The sequence below is a fragment of the Xiphophorus couchianus genome, chromosome 11 (genome assembly GCF_001444195.1).
Source record: "Xiphophorus couchianus chromosome 11, X_couchianus-1.0, whole genome shotgun sequence".
Classification (NCBI taxonomy): domain Eukaryota; kingdom Metazoa; phylum Chordata; class Actinopteri; order Cyprinodontiformes; family Poeciliidae; genus Xiphophorus; species Xiphophorus couchianus.
This window is the reverse complement of record NC_040238.1, coordinates 17293580-17311670: the sequence shown is the minus strand read 5'-3', so window position 1 is coordinate 17311670 and position 18091 is coordinate 17293580. Positions and strand designations below refer to the sequence as shown.

Genomic DNA, 18091 nt, shown 5'->3' with positions numbered 1-18091 from the left:
ATCAAAAGCCTACGTGTTGGCAAGCAAGGACCCTCCCAGGGGTAATTATGTTCATTCCACACTCAGAGCTGCAGCATTAATAGCCTTGTTCAGCTGTACATGAGTAGATTTCTACAACCTGGCCCTTCTGAAAGTTTTAACTAATGACTAAAATGGGACAATAGTGGTAATGTAAGTATTAATGAGTAATATAAATGACTTACTGTGCAGAGCTGTTTGTGTTTATTGGCACAGTGGCCTCATGTGCACAAGTGTAGCAGAAGGAGCAGATGACGTATGCCGTGCAATTTTCAGCTGACCTATTGAGATATTTCTGTGTCTCACATGTGTATGTGCATTACAAAAGAGGTAAGGATACAGAACAGAGATGTACAGGAATGTAATTTTCACTGTTTTGCTCTAAATAGTCAATATTTTGCAAACCTCCACGGATTTTATCCATTGTCACCTGCAGTAAGGTGCCTCGTTACTTTGCATTTACTTTCTATTGGGATGAATCGTATCACTCCTTCCCTTTTATAGAGCTGTGCTAAATCAAAGTCTAGATATACAGAGACTTGTAAAAATATTCACATCCTTGAATTTTTGTGCATTTTTATCAGCTTACCACAACCAACTGTAATGCATTTCATTGAGATTTAATTTGACAGCTCAACACACAAGATTATGTAATTTTGAAATGGAAGGAAGAAAATGAAGGTTTTATTTTTGGAACAAATGAAAATGCTTAAATTGTGAGTTGCCTTTTCAGTCCATTTGTTCAGTAAAGGCTTCAGAGGCTTTTAGGTGGACAACAGTGAGCAAACATCATCATGAAGTAGAAAACACAACAGATCAGGGATGAAATTAAAGACGTTTAAAGCAAAGTTAGGTTAAGAAACTACTTTACAAGGTGATCGAAGGAGCTCTGGTTAGAACTACTAGAACGCAACATGTGACAGAAGACTAGTACTCCATGAAACCCAGAACAAACCTTTAGCAGGACTGGACATAGTGGTGGCAACATTATGCTGTGGGAATACTTTACTATAGGAATGACAGGACAGCTGGTAAGAGCTGATGAAAAGATAGATAGAATTAAATACAAGGCAAGATAATGTTTTCAACATTTCCTCATGCCTAAGCATAAAACAAGGGCTACATTGGGAAGACTCAGATTTAAGTAAAGTTGGTTGATGGAGTCTAATCTAAATTCAGAACTAAATCCAACTGGGACTCTGTGGCAAGACTTGAAAATTGATGTTCACCAATGTTTACATGGACCTCAGTGAACATGGAGAAATCAATACAACTACACACTACACCGTTTAGGTTTTTAAATGCACCATTTTGTTTCACTCTGTGTTGAACTGTCATCTAAAATCTTCATAAAATGGCACAAATGGATATTTTTTTAATATGCCAGGAGGTTAAAAAGTTGAAGGGGTATGAATATATTTTCAAAGAACTTCAGAAATAAACTGTGCATCTGCAAAACATAATAAAAATCAGTGATTGAGCCTTAACAAGTGCGGTTTATTTATACGAGGTGTTTTCAATACACGGCAGCCTCTATGTATAGTAACACATCCCAAACGTCTGCATCTAGTAAACATACAATATGTGTTCCATTAGAAAAAAGCATCTGTGTGAGCAACTACCTGTGAGGGTTGCGCCGGTCAAGATGTTTTTTTCTCTCCTTGCCTCCCCTCTCCTCCCTTGAAATGTTTGTCTGTTTGAGTTTAATTTTCCCCTTATATTTTAGTTTGAACTTTGACATCCGTACCTACCCCCAAGGATGTCTGTCACAAACTGCAGTCCAACATTGTGACAATGCTTTTGTTCTCCCGAACCTCTTTATGAACTTCCTGTTTTCGTATCCTTTTTTCTGTTCTTTCCCTCAAGGTCTGGCGCACCTGATGTTAAACCGCCAAGGTATGGGGTCTATTGTTTTGCTTTTCCCTCCCAGCCACCTGAACACCCAGAGGTCATTCAGTTTACTGTGCTGCACTAATATTTCCTCTCCTCTTTTTATTTTTTACATATACTTGCCTGTTCATTTTATGCTTCCTCTCATGTTATTCTCACTACTCACTCAATATTTGTCCGTCAAACCCTTGTCCTGACCACTGACTGATCTACTGGAACATCTTCATCTCTGCAGTTTTACGCCAAGGTAATGCTTCTAATGCTAATAGAATTTGTTCGGTTTGGTTTAATGGTGTTTTCAGACGATTCAGTGATGAAGAGCAAAGGTTTCACATCCCAAAAGTAGCGTTAGCACTTTCAAAACAATCAAGACAGATAATTGTATTCTGGTAGGAATAAATTCTTGCATTATGTTTTTGCTATTTTTCATTCTCAGGGTTTCATTTCAAAACTACCCAGATTTCTCACTCAGTTGCATATGATCATTGATCAGCAGGGGATTTCAAAGCACAAATGGAAGCGAAATCTTTACCTTGGGGAGTTTCACTAATAAAGAGCTAGCAGCCCAGTAATACACACTTGGCAATGCTGTTATTTATCATTTTTCACACTCTGTAGAACGCTTAAATTAAAATAAAGCAATAGCAGTGAGAGTAAAAATCTTGGAAGGCAAACATGCATCTGCTGCTAAACTGGGAAAAAATGACCTAAATTAATTCTGAGATGCATACATTTACAGTGCTAAGAAAAAGTATTAGCTCCCTTACAGTTTTCTTCTGCTTTTGCGTTTTTGTCTGAAACATTTAAAATTTTTCAGATCATGAACATTTTTTGTATATCAAAGATAACCTCACTCAAGTAACAAAGGAAACCCATAACAACATTGAATGCACCGCAGGCCTCACTTGCATCAATTATGTAAGGTCAGTATTGATGATTCAACAATATGAAAGAGACTTTTCAAAATGGCATCCAAGGGAGAGTTCTGCGATGAAAATCACTGCTGGGGAAAAAAAAAACCCCACAATGTCTTGTCTTAGATTTACCAAAGAAATCATCTTTATGTTTCCCAAGATTTTTTGGAAAATATTCAGTGGAGTGACGAGACAAAAATGGAAACTTTTTGGGAGGTGTGTGACTTGTTAGGCATAAAGGACTTCACACCTGCAATCAAACTGCAGGTGCGAATGTCTGGAACTACCTTGCTTCTCCAGGACAACTTGATTTATTTGATGAAACCACAAATTCTGATCGGTTTGTGACATTAATCTGACGCACACGTGGGTTATGCAGGAGAATAATGATCCAAAGCACATCCGTAGGTCTAGCATTGCCTGGTGCACAAAATTAAATAAATAAATGAAGATTTTGGAGGCACTTACTCAAAGTCTGGTCCATAAATTTAATTAAGATGAGGTTACATACTCTTAAGCAGACCTTTCATGCTCAAAAAACCACCAATGTGGTTGAATTAAAACAATTCTGCAACTGAAAGTGGACCAAATTTTTTCCATAGCAATTTAAAAGACTTATTTCCAGTTATAGGAAATGCTTAATAGTTATTGCCTCCAAGGCTGAACAACCACTTAATGGAGCTAGGTGGCTTTCACTTTTTCACAAAAGGGCATATGAACGTTTAGTTCACTTCATCTCCTTTTTTCAATTAAAATCATAATTTGAATTTTATTTTATTTCTTTTAGATTTTCTTACCAAATTTCTCCACAGCAATGTAAAAGAATCATCACCACTTGTAAGAAACACTTGATGGCAATTCTGGCAAAACAGGACAAATACCTTTTCACATAGAAACAGGTTGGTTTGGATAGCTTACACCCCAAATAAATGAAATCATCCTTTGAAAACTGCAGTTTCTGTGAAGGTTATCTTTGTCTAATGTTAAATTTAGCTTGATGGTCTGAAATATTTAATTGTGCCAAAAAAACTCAAAACAGAAGAAATCTGTAAGGAGATAATTGTTTTTTAAAGGACTGTCTGTACATATAAATTCAAACACATATAGATATTTAGTTTTGAAACTGTGCCTCCAGGTTTTCCTCGTGTCTCCATGGGAGTCTGTATTGCCTTGAAACCTACTTAAGACATGGCTTTGATGACCCATTCTGCCCAAGTCCTCGAGATAATGAGTTACCTAAGCAGAAAAAAAAAAACGCTTTCTGTTGGGTTATCATTACACTTCCTGTGTTCTTTGCTTCTTTTTTTTTTTAACTCAATTTCCTCAGAGACATAAGACTGAATAATCTGCAGCTGTGAACTGAAATTGCTTTGTCTGTCATCTTGTGTTACTTTCACATCCTCTGAAAAAAGAGGGTGTGGCGGCACTCTCAATGTTCTCATGCACATGTTTTGTGCTGAGCTGATTATGATATCAAGGCTATTCTGATTAAATTACTTAATCAAATTAGACCGGTTTATCTGTACCTACAAATTATGCAGCTAAAGGCCAAGCATGGGTCTGATATTTTAGATTAAAGTCTGCTTTTATTGTTTTCTAATTGTGGAGCTCATTTTTGCATGTTTAAGGGCCGTTAAGCTGCCTGAACGCTGTGACTGAACACACTGAATGCTTCCACATCCTCTGCTTTCTCAGAATAAGTGCTCTATAGCTGATTCAGGACATTGTACAGTAAGTGTGTCCCAAAGCCACACACAACGTGAGTTATCATGAACTGAAGAATGGGATATGTAATTGCTTAATTTCATGCATTAATGTAAAAGAGAAATTCATTTTAGAAGGAAGATTTACAGAATTGTATCTGCGAGTGATAACCATAACGCAGCCCACAGTTATTAAAATGATATCATAGCATGTACATGAGACATCAAATTTTTATTCAGACGTTAAATGTTTGAAGGAACATTAGTTATTAGCAATTACCCAGCTTTAGCCTTAGGGGCTGTTCGAGATAGAGTTCTGATATGATGTGATAGATTCATGCAGACCTCAGGAGGTTGAATATTGGCTGGTGTGCACAGAAATCCTTGATGTAATGCAAATTGTAAAATCATTCAGACACCCATGGACTGTGCTGGTAAGCCACACTTTTTTTAATCTCTCCTTATCTGCTGTAGCCCATTGTTAAGATCACAATTTCTAAACATCACAGATTTTCACCGGTAGAGTGATTAATATCTGATCGCCCTCTAATGTGAAAATTCTACAAATCCTCCAGATCTTGACAACATCTCTTGTCCACAGCCCTCCTGAGGAGACGCCACAATTTTCCTGTCAGATTTAGTTGTGAACATTTTGAAGCATTCTTTTTGTTTATTCAGGGGTATTCTTGGACTTACTACAACACAGAGAAGTTAAAGGGGGGATATTATGCAAAATTGACTTTTATGAGCTTTATTCCATGTTCATCAAAAACATACATACAGTGTTGATTTAACTCATTCACGTATGTTTAAAAAAATCATGGTGGCCATTTGAAGAGCTTAAGTGCCTTCTCATACAATGCGCCGCCTTTTAAGGTGTTTTTGATGCATAAAGCATTTTTATGACAACTGAAGTCAAGATAGTTACTAGATTGTGGAATAAAATGGCACTAGGCCTGAAAATACACACCTCTCATTTAAGAACCTTTTCATTTTCCCTGCAGACCCCTGATGGTTTTGGGATCTACAGTAAACTGATAATTGAAATGATTCACAATTTCAAACACTGTTACAAAAACGTAATATTTCACATTAGGTATGGTGTTTCTGTGGAGATACCAAATATACTCTATGGAATTGTGGTCCAGGGGTTTAAGGCCTGAGTGTTTAGTTTTGAAGGAAGTGATTCCATGTTTCAAATGTACATCTTATTCCAGACATATCAAATTTAACAAGGACTGTTGTCATGTGTAAAATACAACCAGTACATGACCTAGATTTTTACAGCTTCCTCCATTATGTTATTGGCCTCTTAAGCTTTCCTGACATGCTTACATCTCGTTGTTTTCTTATTTTGAAAAACATCCAGTTTTTGTTGTCTTTTCTGATGTATGTTTTTACCCTTTCCTGCACCGTGGTGTATAGAATGTTATAAAATGGTCCTTGTCTTCTTCTCACACACCTTTAAACAATGAGATAATTTTAAACTTTCGACTCCGTATGCAAACTGCAACCTTAGCTAAAAGATGTAAAGGTCATGAAAATCCATTTAGGACAGCTGATCTTTATTTCTGCTTAATCAAATTTACTTTAGTTGATGTGAGGCGTGAACCCACGAGCAACGAATGCTAAAACTGAACCAAAAGCCACTTTAGTTAATTTAAGGATAGGACAGGATATATGTTGTGTTAAAACGTGAGTTAGCTGTAGCTGGCCTGCAACAGCAAATGTTTTAATGTAATATTTCAACAAAGGCAGATAAAGTAAAGTATACAGCGCCTCTTTCTTGTTTGTTTATTTATTTATTAGCAAAGAAATATGATATTTTTTGATGTAAAATGACTTTGAATGAGATGCTTTTTTTTAAATCCAAGGGCATAAGTGTTAATGAATTGATACAATTATCAGTTCACAGGAAGTTTGATATGCTACACAATGCTACAATGCTGTTTCCTTTGGAAAATTAGGATAGCTACTGTACATGCTAGACAAAAACAAATAAGTGAAATATATGTGTTGTAACACATTGTTGCATATTTTTCCCATTTTTCAATGCGATATGATCCCTCTAATTGCTTTTATTGTGTTAAACAAAATATGAAACCAATAATATTTGAGGCCTCTCTTTTTGGAAGTAGCTCAATAAATCATAATTTGTTGGGCACACACATACTGGCAACGATGGCTTTCATGGAGTGCAGAGGTGGTGGAAGATCACTGAGAAGGCAAATTGCTGACACAAAAAAGAGCAAGACATGACATCCAGTTGAGAAGTAGGAGAGATTCCTGGAGACTGTTGGTGTTTCCATTATATTCTGCTGAGCTTTCATTTTCTATCGAAGGGTTCTTCTATTTGCATCTTGGTTCAGCACAATGGTCTCATGCTTAATTCCAAGAGAGTTTGAAAGCAAAGCCTCCCCCACCTTATTGCCTCCAGTCAGCAGCAACGTACAAAAAAAAACTGCTTGGAAAGCATCTTTTTCAATAACGACTACAGCCATCGTCTTAGAAACGTTTCAACAGAGTTAGCGCCAAAGTATGTGTGGTGTTGTGACAAAAAGAAAAACACTGTAATAAATATTTCTCATGCTGGGAAATTTTAGTTGTTTCTGCAGATATTAGTCTACTCTCTAGATAGGCTGCCCATGTAATTATTTATAATACCCTATAGAAGGCCTTTAGGATGGTGTCATGGTCATCTACAGAGGACATTTTCATGGCAGGAAGTTATAATGAAAAAAAAGATTGCACTAGCTTTGGTTTCAATTCTTTAAAAAATTACTTTTTTAGCTTAAATTGTACAGTATCTACTTCTGGGTTGTTGTTTTTGGTAAGAATGCACTTATCAGTAGGGAGGCTCACTGATAATTTATCAATTTGTTGTGTGCACAGTGTTTGAGCACCTACATAGCCTGAACAATAAAAAGTAATGGGGCCCAGTCAACCCACAGCCTTAAATTGGCCCTGGAGCATCGGCACTGACATTTACAGTACAAACAAGCGCAGGCTTTAGGGACGGCTTATCTGTCCTGCTTGAAATAGCTCAGTAGCAAACACTGCAACTATCTAAGGACAAAGCTTGACACAACCTACACATTTTAAATGGGGGTATTTATTGGTTAACGACTCTTATTCCATGTCAATGTCAAACAACAGCTTAATGGCAGGAATTATAGCGTTGGTACTGTATTGGAGAAGTTTGTCATAGTCAAGAATGGTTGTCTCAGCATACTGTATTCATGTGGCTGTCTGTCAATATAGCATTTGTCTATCTGTTTATCTAGCTGTCTAACTTTTTTATTATATATTTAACATGTGTTTTAATGTTATCTACCACATATTTTTGAGTGGTTTTCAAATAGAAATTCAAACTGCTAGAACAACAGTAAAACCAGCAAAAGCATTTTTAATCATCCTCTATATGATGTCCTCTGTAGTGTTGGGGAAAACCTTCCAACATTTCACAGTGCATCTATATCACCCAATGACAAGTCTTGGAAAGTAGGTGTAAAACAAATATTTGACCAAATCGGCCACAATTAGTTAGCCATCCTTTCCCATTGTCTTGCAAAAGTATTCACATCCCTTGGATTTATCCCAAAGTGTATCACAAGTTTAAACTTTACCATATTGCATTGTTTTTATAGACCAACATAAAATAGAGCGTAATGTGAAGTAGAAAGAAAGGATGAATGGCCTCAAACTGTTGTTTTTTTTCAGAAATACTCTGTATTTAGCTCCATCCATCTTCTCACTAACTCTGACAAGCGTTCTTGTCCTTCCTTTCAGATTTGTATTTGTAAAATATGTTGAAAATAATATAACACTTTTCTTTCACTTCACAATTATGCTCTTCCTTGTCTGTCACATAAAATCCCATTGAAATAAACAGCTGTTTGTGTTTATAACATGACAAAATGTGAAACCCTTTAGGGGATGTATATACTCTTGCAAGGCACAGTAAATGCTAATGTTGAAGAAATAGCAATATTGTGGAATGTTGAATGTATATTTCAAAAGGGTGAAAAAAGGTCATGCTTAGCTAGCTTGATCTATATTGTGTTATACTCTTTACTTGTTACTTGTTTCTATTTAGTTTAAATGCATGTAGACAGCGTTTCTAAATAGCTTTCTCACGCAATATTGTCTTTTCTACTCATTTTAGTCCTTACTTTTACCCACTAAACATATCTTACTCAGCCATGCCTCAGATGTAAATGCATTCATTTTGCAGAGTCACAGTTTTATCTAATTATACGGACATTTTTCCAAGATGTTTCTTTTCCCCTCTCAGGGCAGCAAGAGTCGGTGGCCACCTTTAAAGGCAACGAGTTCTTCAGCTACAACCTGTCCACGACTCCCATTCAGAGCAGTTTGGACGAGATCACGCTGTCCTTCCGGACCCTGCAAAGGAATGGCCTGCTGCTCCACACCGGGAAGTCAGCCGATTATGTTAACCTGTCGCTGAGGAACGGAGCTGTGTGGCTGGTCATCAACCTGGGCTCTGGGGCCTTTGAAGCGCTGGTGGAGCCTGCCAGTGGAAAGTTCAATGACAATGTCTGGCATGATGTGCGAGTGACACGCAACCTTCGCCAGGTGTGTATGCAACTGTTACCTCAGCATTCAGTGCTTGGAATCAGGACTTGAATTTGAGGCATTGAAGTCTCAAATTCAAGTCTTGAGCATTAGCCCAAGACTTTACTTTGGCTAATGCTCTAAAGATTCTGGAGTTTACTAAAAAAAAAAATATTAATCACCTGCAAGCTGTAATGTAAATTGGCAAGTAAGCTCCAGAGTTAGACAGAGATGTGCATATTCTCCTGTGAAAGGGAAAGTTCTGATTTATCTGGCATGGTGGTGGTGCAGGGAGTAGAGCGCTGAGCCCATGTCCTCAGTCCTTGACGAGACCGTCACAGGTTCGAGTCCCGGCTCTTGAACCTTTGCCAGATGTCTTCCCTCTTTGTCACAACCCTCTTTTCTCTCAATCTAATGTCTCTCACAATGAGCTCTTTAATTATTTTCAGGTAATGTCAGAACTAAACAAGCTTAACCTCCCTGAAATATCATATTACATTGCAGATAAAAAAAAAACCCTACCAAAAACTAACCCTTTTGCAATCAGTTAAATTTTTTTTTACCTTTTTACTTTACTTTAGTACACCTGACTTTTGTTTCATAATTTCTCCCATGCCTAGGAACATGAGGGAATGAGGGAAGCATTGCACCAATTCAGTTTCTAACGGTCTCTTTAGATGCTGAGCGAAATGTGAAAAAATGAAGCGAATTGTTGATCGTCATGTGTTAAAGGACAAAGCAGTTTCACAACCCTGTACAGTTCCACTGTTAGAGGACAATAATTGCACTTTGTTTATTGCTAGAACAAGAATTTCAATCATTAAAGCCATGAATTGTTACTTAGAATGGTTTGAGAATTTAATTGTTTCCACTATTTAAAGAATTGAGACTCGACTTGGACATGAGTTGTAAGAGTGGAGGCCTGACATTGGTTGAGATTAAATACTTGGCATTTGACTTGGAATTGAGATGAAATTGTTGAGGACTTGGTTGGACTTTTCCCTTAAGGGTTTAATATTTTGACCTGAGACGTAAGACTGAAGACTTGACCTGAGCTGAAAAAGAAAGGTTTATAACTTGAACGACCTGATATTTAACAATTTGAGACTGGATTTAGACTTGGAAAAAAAATAAAAACACCTGAGACTCTAATTGGACTTAAAACAAAAGAGTTCAGTGTATTTTGACCTCTGAAACTTAATGATGTACTTTCATTTTGCTCCCCATTTTACTTTGTGACTAGTAGGTGGGGTGTATAATTTATCATTTAAAATGAAACATATTATATTGTCTTTTCATACAACACTTTCTTTATTTTTACCTCAATGTCAATACAAACAAGCCTTATAAAAAGAAAACAGACCATCTGTCCATTCTAGAGCTTAAGCAAATGACTGACCTATAATGATAAGAATATACTGCAGTAGTAATAATTTTCCAGGATTCTGCTCATTTTGCCACGTCTATCGTCACTCAGATTGCCATATTTTTGTGTGCTTCAGTTTCACAAAGCGCTATGAATTTGTTTTGGTATCTGCAGACTCTGATGCAACACTGCAGCAGGATAAGTAAGTTATACAAAAACGGGATGGGTTTATTTAATGAATATAGCAACTTTGTGTGTCCGGCATTGTTTTCCTGCATTGTTCTGCAGCCAAGTATTACTCAGCCATAAATTTTCTATATCAGAAATAATCTGGACAATGTGCTGATCTCCCAAACTTATTTAATACTTTTACTGTTACCTTTAGTGCAATTGTTCTCATTTCACTGTGACTTACAGGGTTGTTTTTTTTTTCAAACCCACCAAATTAAAATTATTATAATGTAATGCACACTACTTGCTTGCAGTGAGAACTGTGCAAATAATTAGCCTTTTTTTCATTATGATACATTTCTATGCAAAACAGTAAATGGTAATAAAGGAACAAACATTTAAATACAGTGTCACCACATTTTTCAATCATTTTATCTAATAGCATCAATAATATGTTAATAATCTTTATTATGATTATCTATTTTATATTCATGTTTTCTATAACTTGGATTATCTACAACCTAAAACAGGGACAAATGCCTATGCCCACCGATTCATCTATCTGAGTTTGGGCTCTGTTTATATTCAGGTTTTTCTACCAATTAATTTTATCAGACATAACATTATCAGACATTTTAAATTGTCCTCAGCCTCACAATTACCATTAGTAACTGCACACAGCTAAGAGATCTTAGACCCTCTACATTAAAACAGAAAGTTTTATTTGATTTATGTTTTGAAAAAAGGCAGTGTAAGCTAAGTCGCTGTTTTTTATTCATACAAACATTTTTATACATAAAAATCGCATACAGTTAAATCCACATATTTCATCTAGTAAAGTCCACTTGTGATTTTTTTTTAACATAGAACATCATTTCATATCATTTCCAATATTTAAATCATTGTTGTAAATTGTAAACTTGTCTACATTGATTTAGCTCATGTCTGACTGTTGACTTTACTCATAGTTTTCAGGCAGCGCTTGGCCTTTTCATTTCTGACTTAAAGGACTCAAAATTCATTGCAGTGTATGCATTTACAGATGTGTTGGTAAAAAAGCCCTTCTTTGTTAGTCAAGAGTAGAAGGCTAATTCAGTTCGGTCCTGGTTTTTTTATTATTATTATTTTATTTATCTTAAACTCTAACTGTAAATTGTGTCACTCACTGACATCCTTTTTTTTTACTTAATATTTACTATTATGAATTTGCTTAAAACCTGCAGCAGATCTTACTTCTTAACCCCACACACAACCCAAAGAAAAAAAGGTCATATTTTCTGCTAGAAAAAGTCCAAGCTACATTAATGCCCTTACATTTTTTTAGCATGCTATCTTCTCTGGCAATGGTGTTAATTGGGCCCTCGCGGCGCGAGGCAATTCTGTTACAGTTGATAACATTGCTGGAGACTGCAATAAAAAAAAATTAAAAATAAGCATAACACATTTGAATAATCCATATCCAATACAGCTGGTGATGAAATACAGTATTTTAAACATGGTTTTATTTAAAAAGGTCAAATTTCTGCATGCTGCAGTGACTGAATTTATGGCACATTATGGATGAAATCCGTATGTGAAGTACTGTCTATGAGATGCATTTAAATCCATACAAAAAAAACTCCACAAAGTCTAACATGATGCATTTCTAAAAAAGAGCATCTACTCTCATGGTGGTTTGTGTGCATAAATTATATATGATTAACTCAGCTAAACATAATATATTCAATACACTCATAGCAATCTTTGTGAATGTCAGTTGTTTTTAACATAGCCAAATCTATTTTGTGTCTAACCGTCTCATCGTCACCATTATGTTCTGAACCCGTCATACAAAACCTGTGTGTGTTGCATCCTCCTCCACATCTATTTCCTTACCCTAGCTTCCAGAGGAGCTGCAATCCAATGTTAGCCACGTCACTTATGCTTTCAGGCATGCATTTGATCCCTGCGTAAATTGCTTTCCCTTCAGATAAGTTACCTCGCTGACATGTAGATAGGGGGAACTGTTGCTCCCGAGAGATTGTGGGTGGAAGCATTTTATTAGATCTGGTGGTGCTTTTGAGGCTAGAATTTCTCCTATTACTTTCTTTACCTTTTTTCTGATTGGCAGTGTGTTTCAGTCATGGGTGAGCAGGGCTTGGTTCATCCTTAACCTTATTTTTTCTGTTTGGGTGGAACTCTGCTCACTCCACACAGCATACCCAATGAAATTCTCCATGAGAGGTCAGTTTCAAGTTGTTGCCACCCAAATACTGAAGCGTAGCCGTGGCTGTGTGTCTTAAATTAATCATGACCCAGTTCTACATGTCTCTCTAAATGCATTGATCCCATACCCCAGATATTCAGACCAGTTCAGGTACTATCTGTGTGATGCACATGGTGTAATTTCATGCCACACAGTGGTTATCATTATCAAGAGAAAAGGAGAGCACCATCAATCAGTTTGTAGCCATGAAAGCCTGTTTTTCTAAAGGTTCCTAATGTTTCGTGTCATCAATTTGAAGCCTTTTCATTGTCTGCTGTCCAAGCCAACGACTTTCCGAAGACTTAGATGGACACAAATCAATATTGGATGTTGAATGAAGAAAGACTTTTATCCGATAGAGGTTAAAGCCGAGCATGCCGTCCCAGGTCTTCCTTTTGTCTATTGTCTAGTTTTCACATGACCTACACAAGCATCGCATAAATTTAGGTAAAATGTTAACCCCTAGTGATCAAGTGTTTTTTTTTACACTTACTGAACCTTTGGTTGCTTGATTATAATTTATTCAGAACTATTTCTACATTTACTATTTACAAATGTTGGCACTACTAGTAAAGATTTGCTAAAGAATTGAGGTTTCTTTTTTTTTGCAGGAGCATAATATTATGCTGAAAATTAAGAAAACAAAAATCCAACCTATAATTTGAGCAAACAACCTATAATTTGATAAACATTTTTTTATACAATTCTTATGACCTCTCTGACCAACATGACACCACTTACAATTTTTATATAATGTTGTTGTTTTTTATTTTTCACCATTCCTCTATATACAATTTAACTACATTAACTAAAGTTCTGTTTTCTCTCTCATGTCATCTCGCAGCTTTTCTGCAGCGTTTAGTTTTTAAAGAGTGAGAAAGGGTCACCATGTCTGTGTGGATTTGGCCATATGTTGTGGATCATTATCCATCTGCAAGACCCACCAGTGACACATTTTCACTTCACTAGCAAAGACCAACACATTGTTTTTTAAATCTTCTGGTATTTCAAAGAGTTTTGCTGTCTAACAAGGTCCCCAGAAACAGGCCAACAATATCATGGATCTCATCTCCTGTGTGTTTTGCACAAGTTCGTCTTTTGTCTCACACCAAATCTACCAGAAGTGCTTATTGTCAAAAGGTCTAATCTTATTGCGATGAGACCAAAGCACACAGTTCCAGCTACATTCCAGGTAGAGTTTTGGAAACTCCATGTTTACATCTGAGATGGTTAGACGGAAAATGCCTCTTTTGTTCTACCTTTGTCCCATATGGAACAGTATTATAAGAAATATCACCAGTGCCAAACATAAATAAAATATAACAATAATTTCTGTTTTAGGTAAATAACATTATTGCAGTCTATATGAAATATTTAGAGAAAAGGGGAAAAAAATCTTTAGTCTTTAGGGCACCAAAATGTCTGTAAATTATGTACAACTAATCCAGTTTATTCGCATCTTTACCTCTTCGACACAATTTACTAGACTGATTTTAGCACACATTTCTTGTGTGACATTTTCGCACTCAAGATTTATGAAATGATGTTGAATAACCTCAACCATTAGCAAAAAAGAGAGAGAGATTTCACAAGATTGTTACAGTGGTCATTTCCATTTTTCACCTGACACACATTTTACAAAAGAATATTACATTTGGTTGAAAATTGAGACAAAGAAATGGAAATTGTTTTGGAATATTACTGTTAAGTGGGAGCTTTTACATCAGTGCAAGATTCTGTCTTAAGTGTAGGCTTATTGTCATGGCAACAAGCACATCGCTTTTACCTCCACAGCCCCGTTCAGCCGTTTTGTTTCCTTCTCTAGGTAGTGATGAAACTGATATGGAAATGATCTTGTCTTGTTTATGATGAAGCACAGGTTCTGCGGCTTCCTGGTATCTTTCATCTCAAATTAATTGAGCAAACTGTGGCATTCTGATCACTTTGGAGCTGAAGGAAAATTTATGGCGCATTGACTCCTCTGCCATCCGGCTCACATATCAGAAACGGGGATCAGCTGAGATTAGTGAACTCTTTAAAGCTGTTCTTGTAATTGCCTCCAAGTGCCAACATTAAGGCGAGCTCAACCAGAATCAAGAAATGAGGCGTGAAATAATTAGGCCAGTTCTTTCTGTTTAGGCTCATAATCTCTGCCTGGTTTTGTAGGTGACGATCTTAGTGGACGGGATCCTCACCACCACTGGCTACACCCAGGAGAACTACACCATGCTGGGCTCTGATGATCTCTTCTACATCGGGGGAAGCCTGAACACAGCCGACCTGCCTGGCTCCCCGGTCAGCAACAACTTCATGGGCTGTCTGAAGGATGTGAGTACTACTTGACCTCTCGCTGTGGCCTGCAAATATTATCTGAACCTCCCTTGATAACAACGCCCCACCCTGGAGCAGAGTGTATTGAAAAAGCTTCTCTTATGTTTGTACTGATGCCGCTGCTGTAGGGTATTTGAAGGAGAAGCTTTCAGTTGAGAGGCAGCACTGTGCACTTATGGATTCCTCTGGGAAACCCTTTGAGAATGTTAAACTAATATACATGAGAAACAATGCTATCTCATGTTCGCTCCTGACACACAGGACCAAACTCACTCCTCATCACTACTTCCACTATTTTTTCTGAAGCATTTTCACTCCAGCCTACACTTGTCACATTGATTATCTAGAAGATCAGATCATGCACTTTGCATGAGAAGTAGCATACAGTGCTGCCATCCCACACATTTCTAATATACAATCTGAATAATAATAAAATATGATCTGAGTAAGTACAAGCTGCATCTTTCAATTTAACTATTTTTTGGGGGGTGTAGGCCAACCAAACTAACCTGGTTATATGTGAAAAAGTCTTTCCCCATTAAACACAAAGACTGTTTGTCCCACCCTCGGGGGCAACAGCTGCCATCAAGAGTTAACTATCAATGAGTCTTTAACATGTCCGTGGAGGAATTTTAGCTTATTCTTCTTTGCAGAAAGGTATTCACTCATCACCATAGGAGGATGCCTTTTTGAAGTCATTTTAATTGGATTTAATCTTTTACTTTATTATTTTATTAAGATTTTGAGTCTCTCACAGGTAGATTTGTTGGTAGGCTTCAGATCATTGTCATATTGCAGGACCCAAAATGTACTTAATTTCAAGCCAAGAAACTGATTGCTGGATCTTCTCCTGTACAATTTTGTGGTGGACAGCATAATTCAAGGACCCATCAATTATGGTAAATCATGCAGGTCCTGCAAAGCAGTGCAAGACAACCACCACCGTGACAGTGCTCGTGATGTTCTTTATCTGAAATGATGTGGAAGGATTTATGCTGGATGTAAACAGACTCACTACTCATGAAAAGTTCCATGTTTGTCTCATTATTCCACTGAATAATATATTAAAAATCTTAAGAATCATCAAGTTGGTTTTTGGGCAAATGTTACCCTGGCCTTTGTGTTATTTTAACCTTGGGACTCTACCAGGATGCCAATTTGCTCAGCTTCTTTTGTATTGTTGAACCAGGAACCCTGATCTTAACTGAGGAAAGTGAGGCATGCAGCACTATAGTTGTTCTGAGTCTCTTTTGTGGCCGTCTGCATGTGGAATACTTACACTCCTATTTTGTAATATGGTAATTTTGGCTTCAAAATAATATAATAATGATAATAAATAAATGATTATTTTGAGGCCACGTCTCAGAAGGTTCCCCAATGTTCTATATTTTCATTTAATAGTTCTCACTGCAGTTCAGTGAAATACCAAAGACTTAAAAAATGCTTTGTAACTCTTTGAAGACATGTGTCACGGACTTGGGTATCTTTGTCTGATATTAAAATGTGCTTAAGATTTGAAATGTGGATCTTGGAAGGTGTGTGTGAAAATGAACATCCCGAAATCACAAGAGTTGGACTTCGGTCCGATCATGTTGGGCGCTTTTGGGTAACGCAAGAGACACATTACTTTAAACAATCAATAGGAGAGAACTGATTTAAATAGTCCACATTATTTAGACTAAAACAGACGCCAAGATTGTTATCAAAGTATCCCTGTAGATACAATATCAGAAGCAGATGTTACAAATAAGGTTCTATCCTTATTGTCTTTTAATTCTACTAAAATAAAAGACAGGTTTATAACTAATGATATTTAAAGGACTGTGACATGTATTGGCAGGTATATTGTCTAACAAGGGCATCTTGAAGGCACTGAAAAGAAAGCACCTAAAAGATAAAACCTGGTGTTTTTGTGTAACCTAGAAAAAGCAGCAAATGTTGGTTTTCTAAAAGAATCTTAACAATCTGCCTTATTCTTTAGGAAACAATGATGAGTTATGACCATCGTTTTATTAGGGTCAGTGCCCATCTACAAATAAGTTGACTTCTCTCAGCCTTTAACGTCATAGATAAATGAATTATTTCATTATATAAATTGCTGTTAAACTCTGCTCCCAATCCCTATTAAATCCAGCTGCAGGGGATGCATCAGAGAGTGCACCAGGAATAGAACAGACACATCATTCAGACATAGGATACATAAAATGCACAAGGCAAATAGAGTGGAAATAACCTGATTAGGCTACATGCAGTAACAGCAGTGGCAGGTTGGAAGGAAGTTTAACCAGCTGCTGTTTCATTATGCATGAACGCAAATGCTTGGCAGTTATTTTTTCTGTAATTTCTTAGGGTTTATACAGCCGGCCAAATTGTGCAATCATGAAATCATGTATCATATAAAAAGACATGTCTGTAATGGGGAAGTGGAAAAGTTGAAATAAAAAAAGGTGTGTATGAAATCTTTCGGGCACATGAATATATCTATTTTCAGTCGGATGGGTACAGTAACTAAATATTTTCATAGCTAAATATTTTTAGCTAAACTAAATATTTTCATATTTTCATAATGTCTGCAGTTTCAGGAGGCCAGATAGAGAAAATGCATTCTCTAAACAAGGAATCAAAAAAGGAAGAAAAACTCATAAAATTATGTTAACCTTTTCAACGTATTTTCACAGATTTGAACTTTTTAGAAATTGTAATAAAAAAGGGTTTTACTTAGGTAAATAACAGTGTTAGCTCAAGTTAAATTTCTGAAGGTGTCATATACAGGATCATTCAAATTATTGAAACCCCAGGCGGCCCACCAGGCCTATAATACTTTGGCGGGGAGACCTGCACTTTTAATCATAGTTCACAGAAGACAAAACTGTCTTTA

General features: G+C 36.7%; 1 protein-coding gene across 6 annotated transcripts in view; it reads left to right on the top strand.

Annotated features, from left to right (window-relative positions):
* nrxn2a (neurexin 2a) overlaps positions 1 to 18091 on the top strand; it is a 173955-nt gene that overhangs the window by 50407 nt on the left and 105457 nt on the right. For 5 of the 6 annotated variants that reach the window (XM_028032456.1, XM_028032453.1, XM_028032455.1 and 2 more), the window contains exons 4-7: positions 1885 to 1914; positions 2144 to 2155; positions 8820 to 9121; positions 15049 to 15210. In XM_028032456.1, the coding sequence (XP_027888257.1) occupies positions 1885 to 1914; positions 2144 to 2155; positions 8820 to 9121; positions 15049 to 15210 (506 nt within the window). The remainder of the gene's footprint in view (positions 1 to 1884; positions 1915 to 2143; positions 2156 to 8819; positions 9122 to 15048; positions 15211 to 18091) is intronic. The other variant, XM_028032454.1, reaches the window with a different exon arrangement.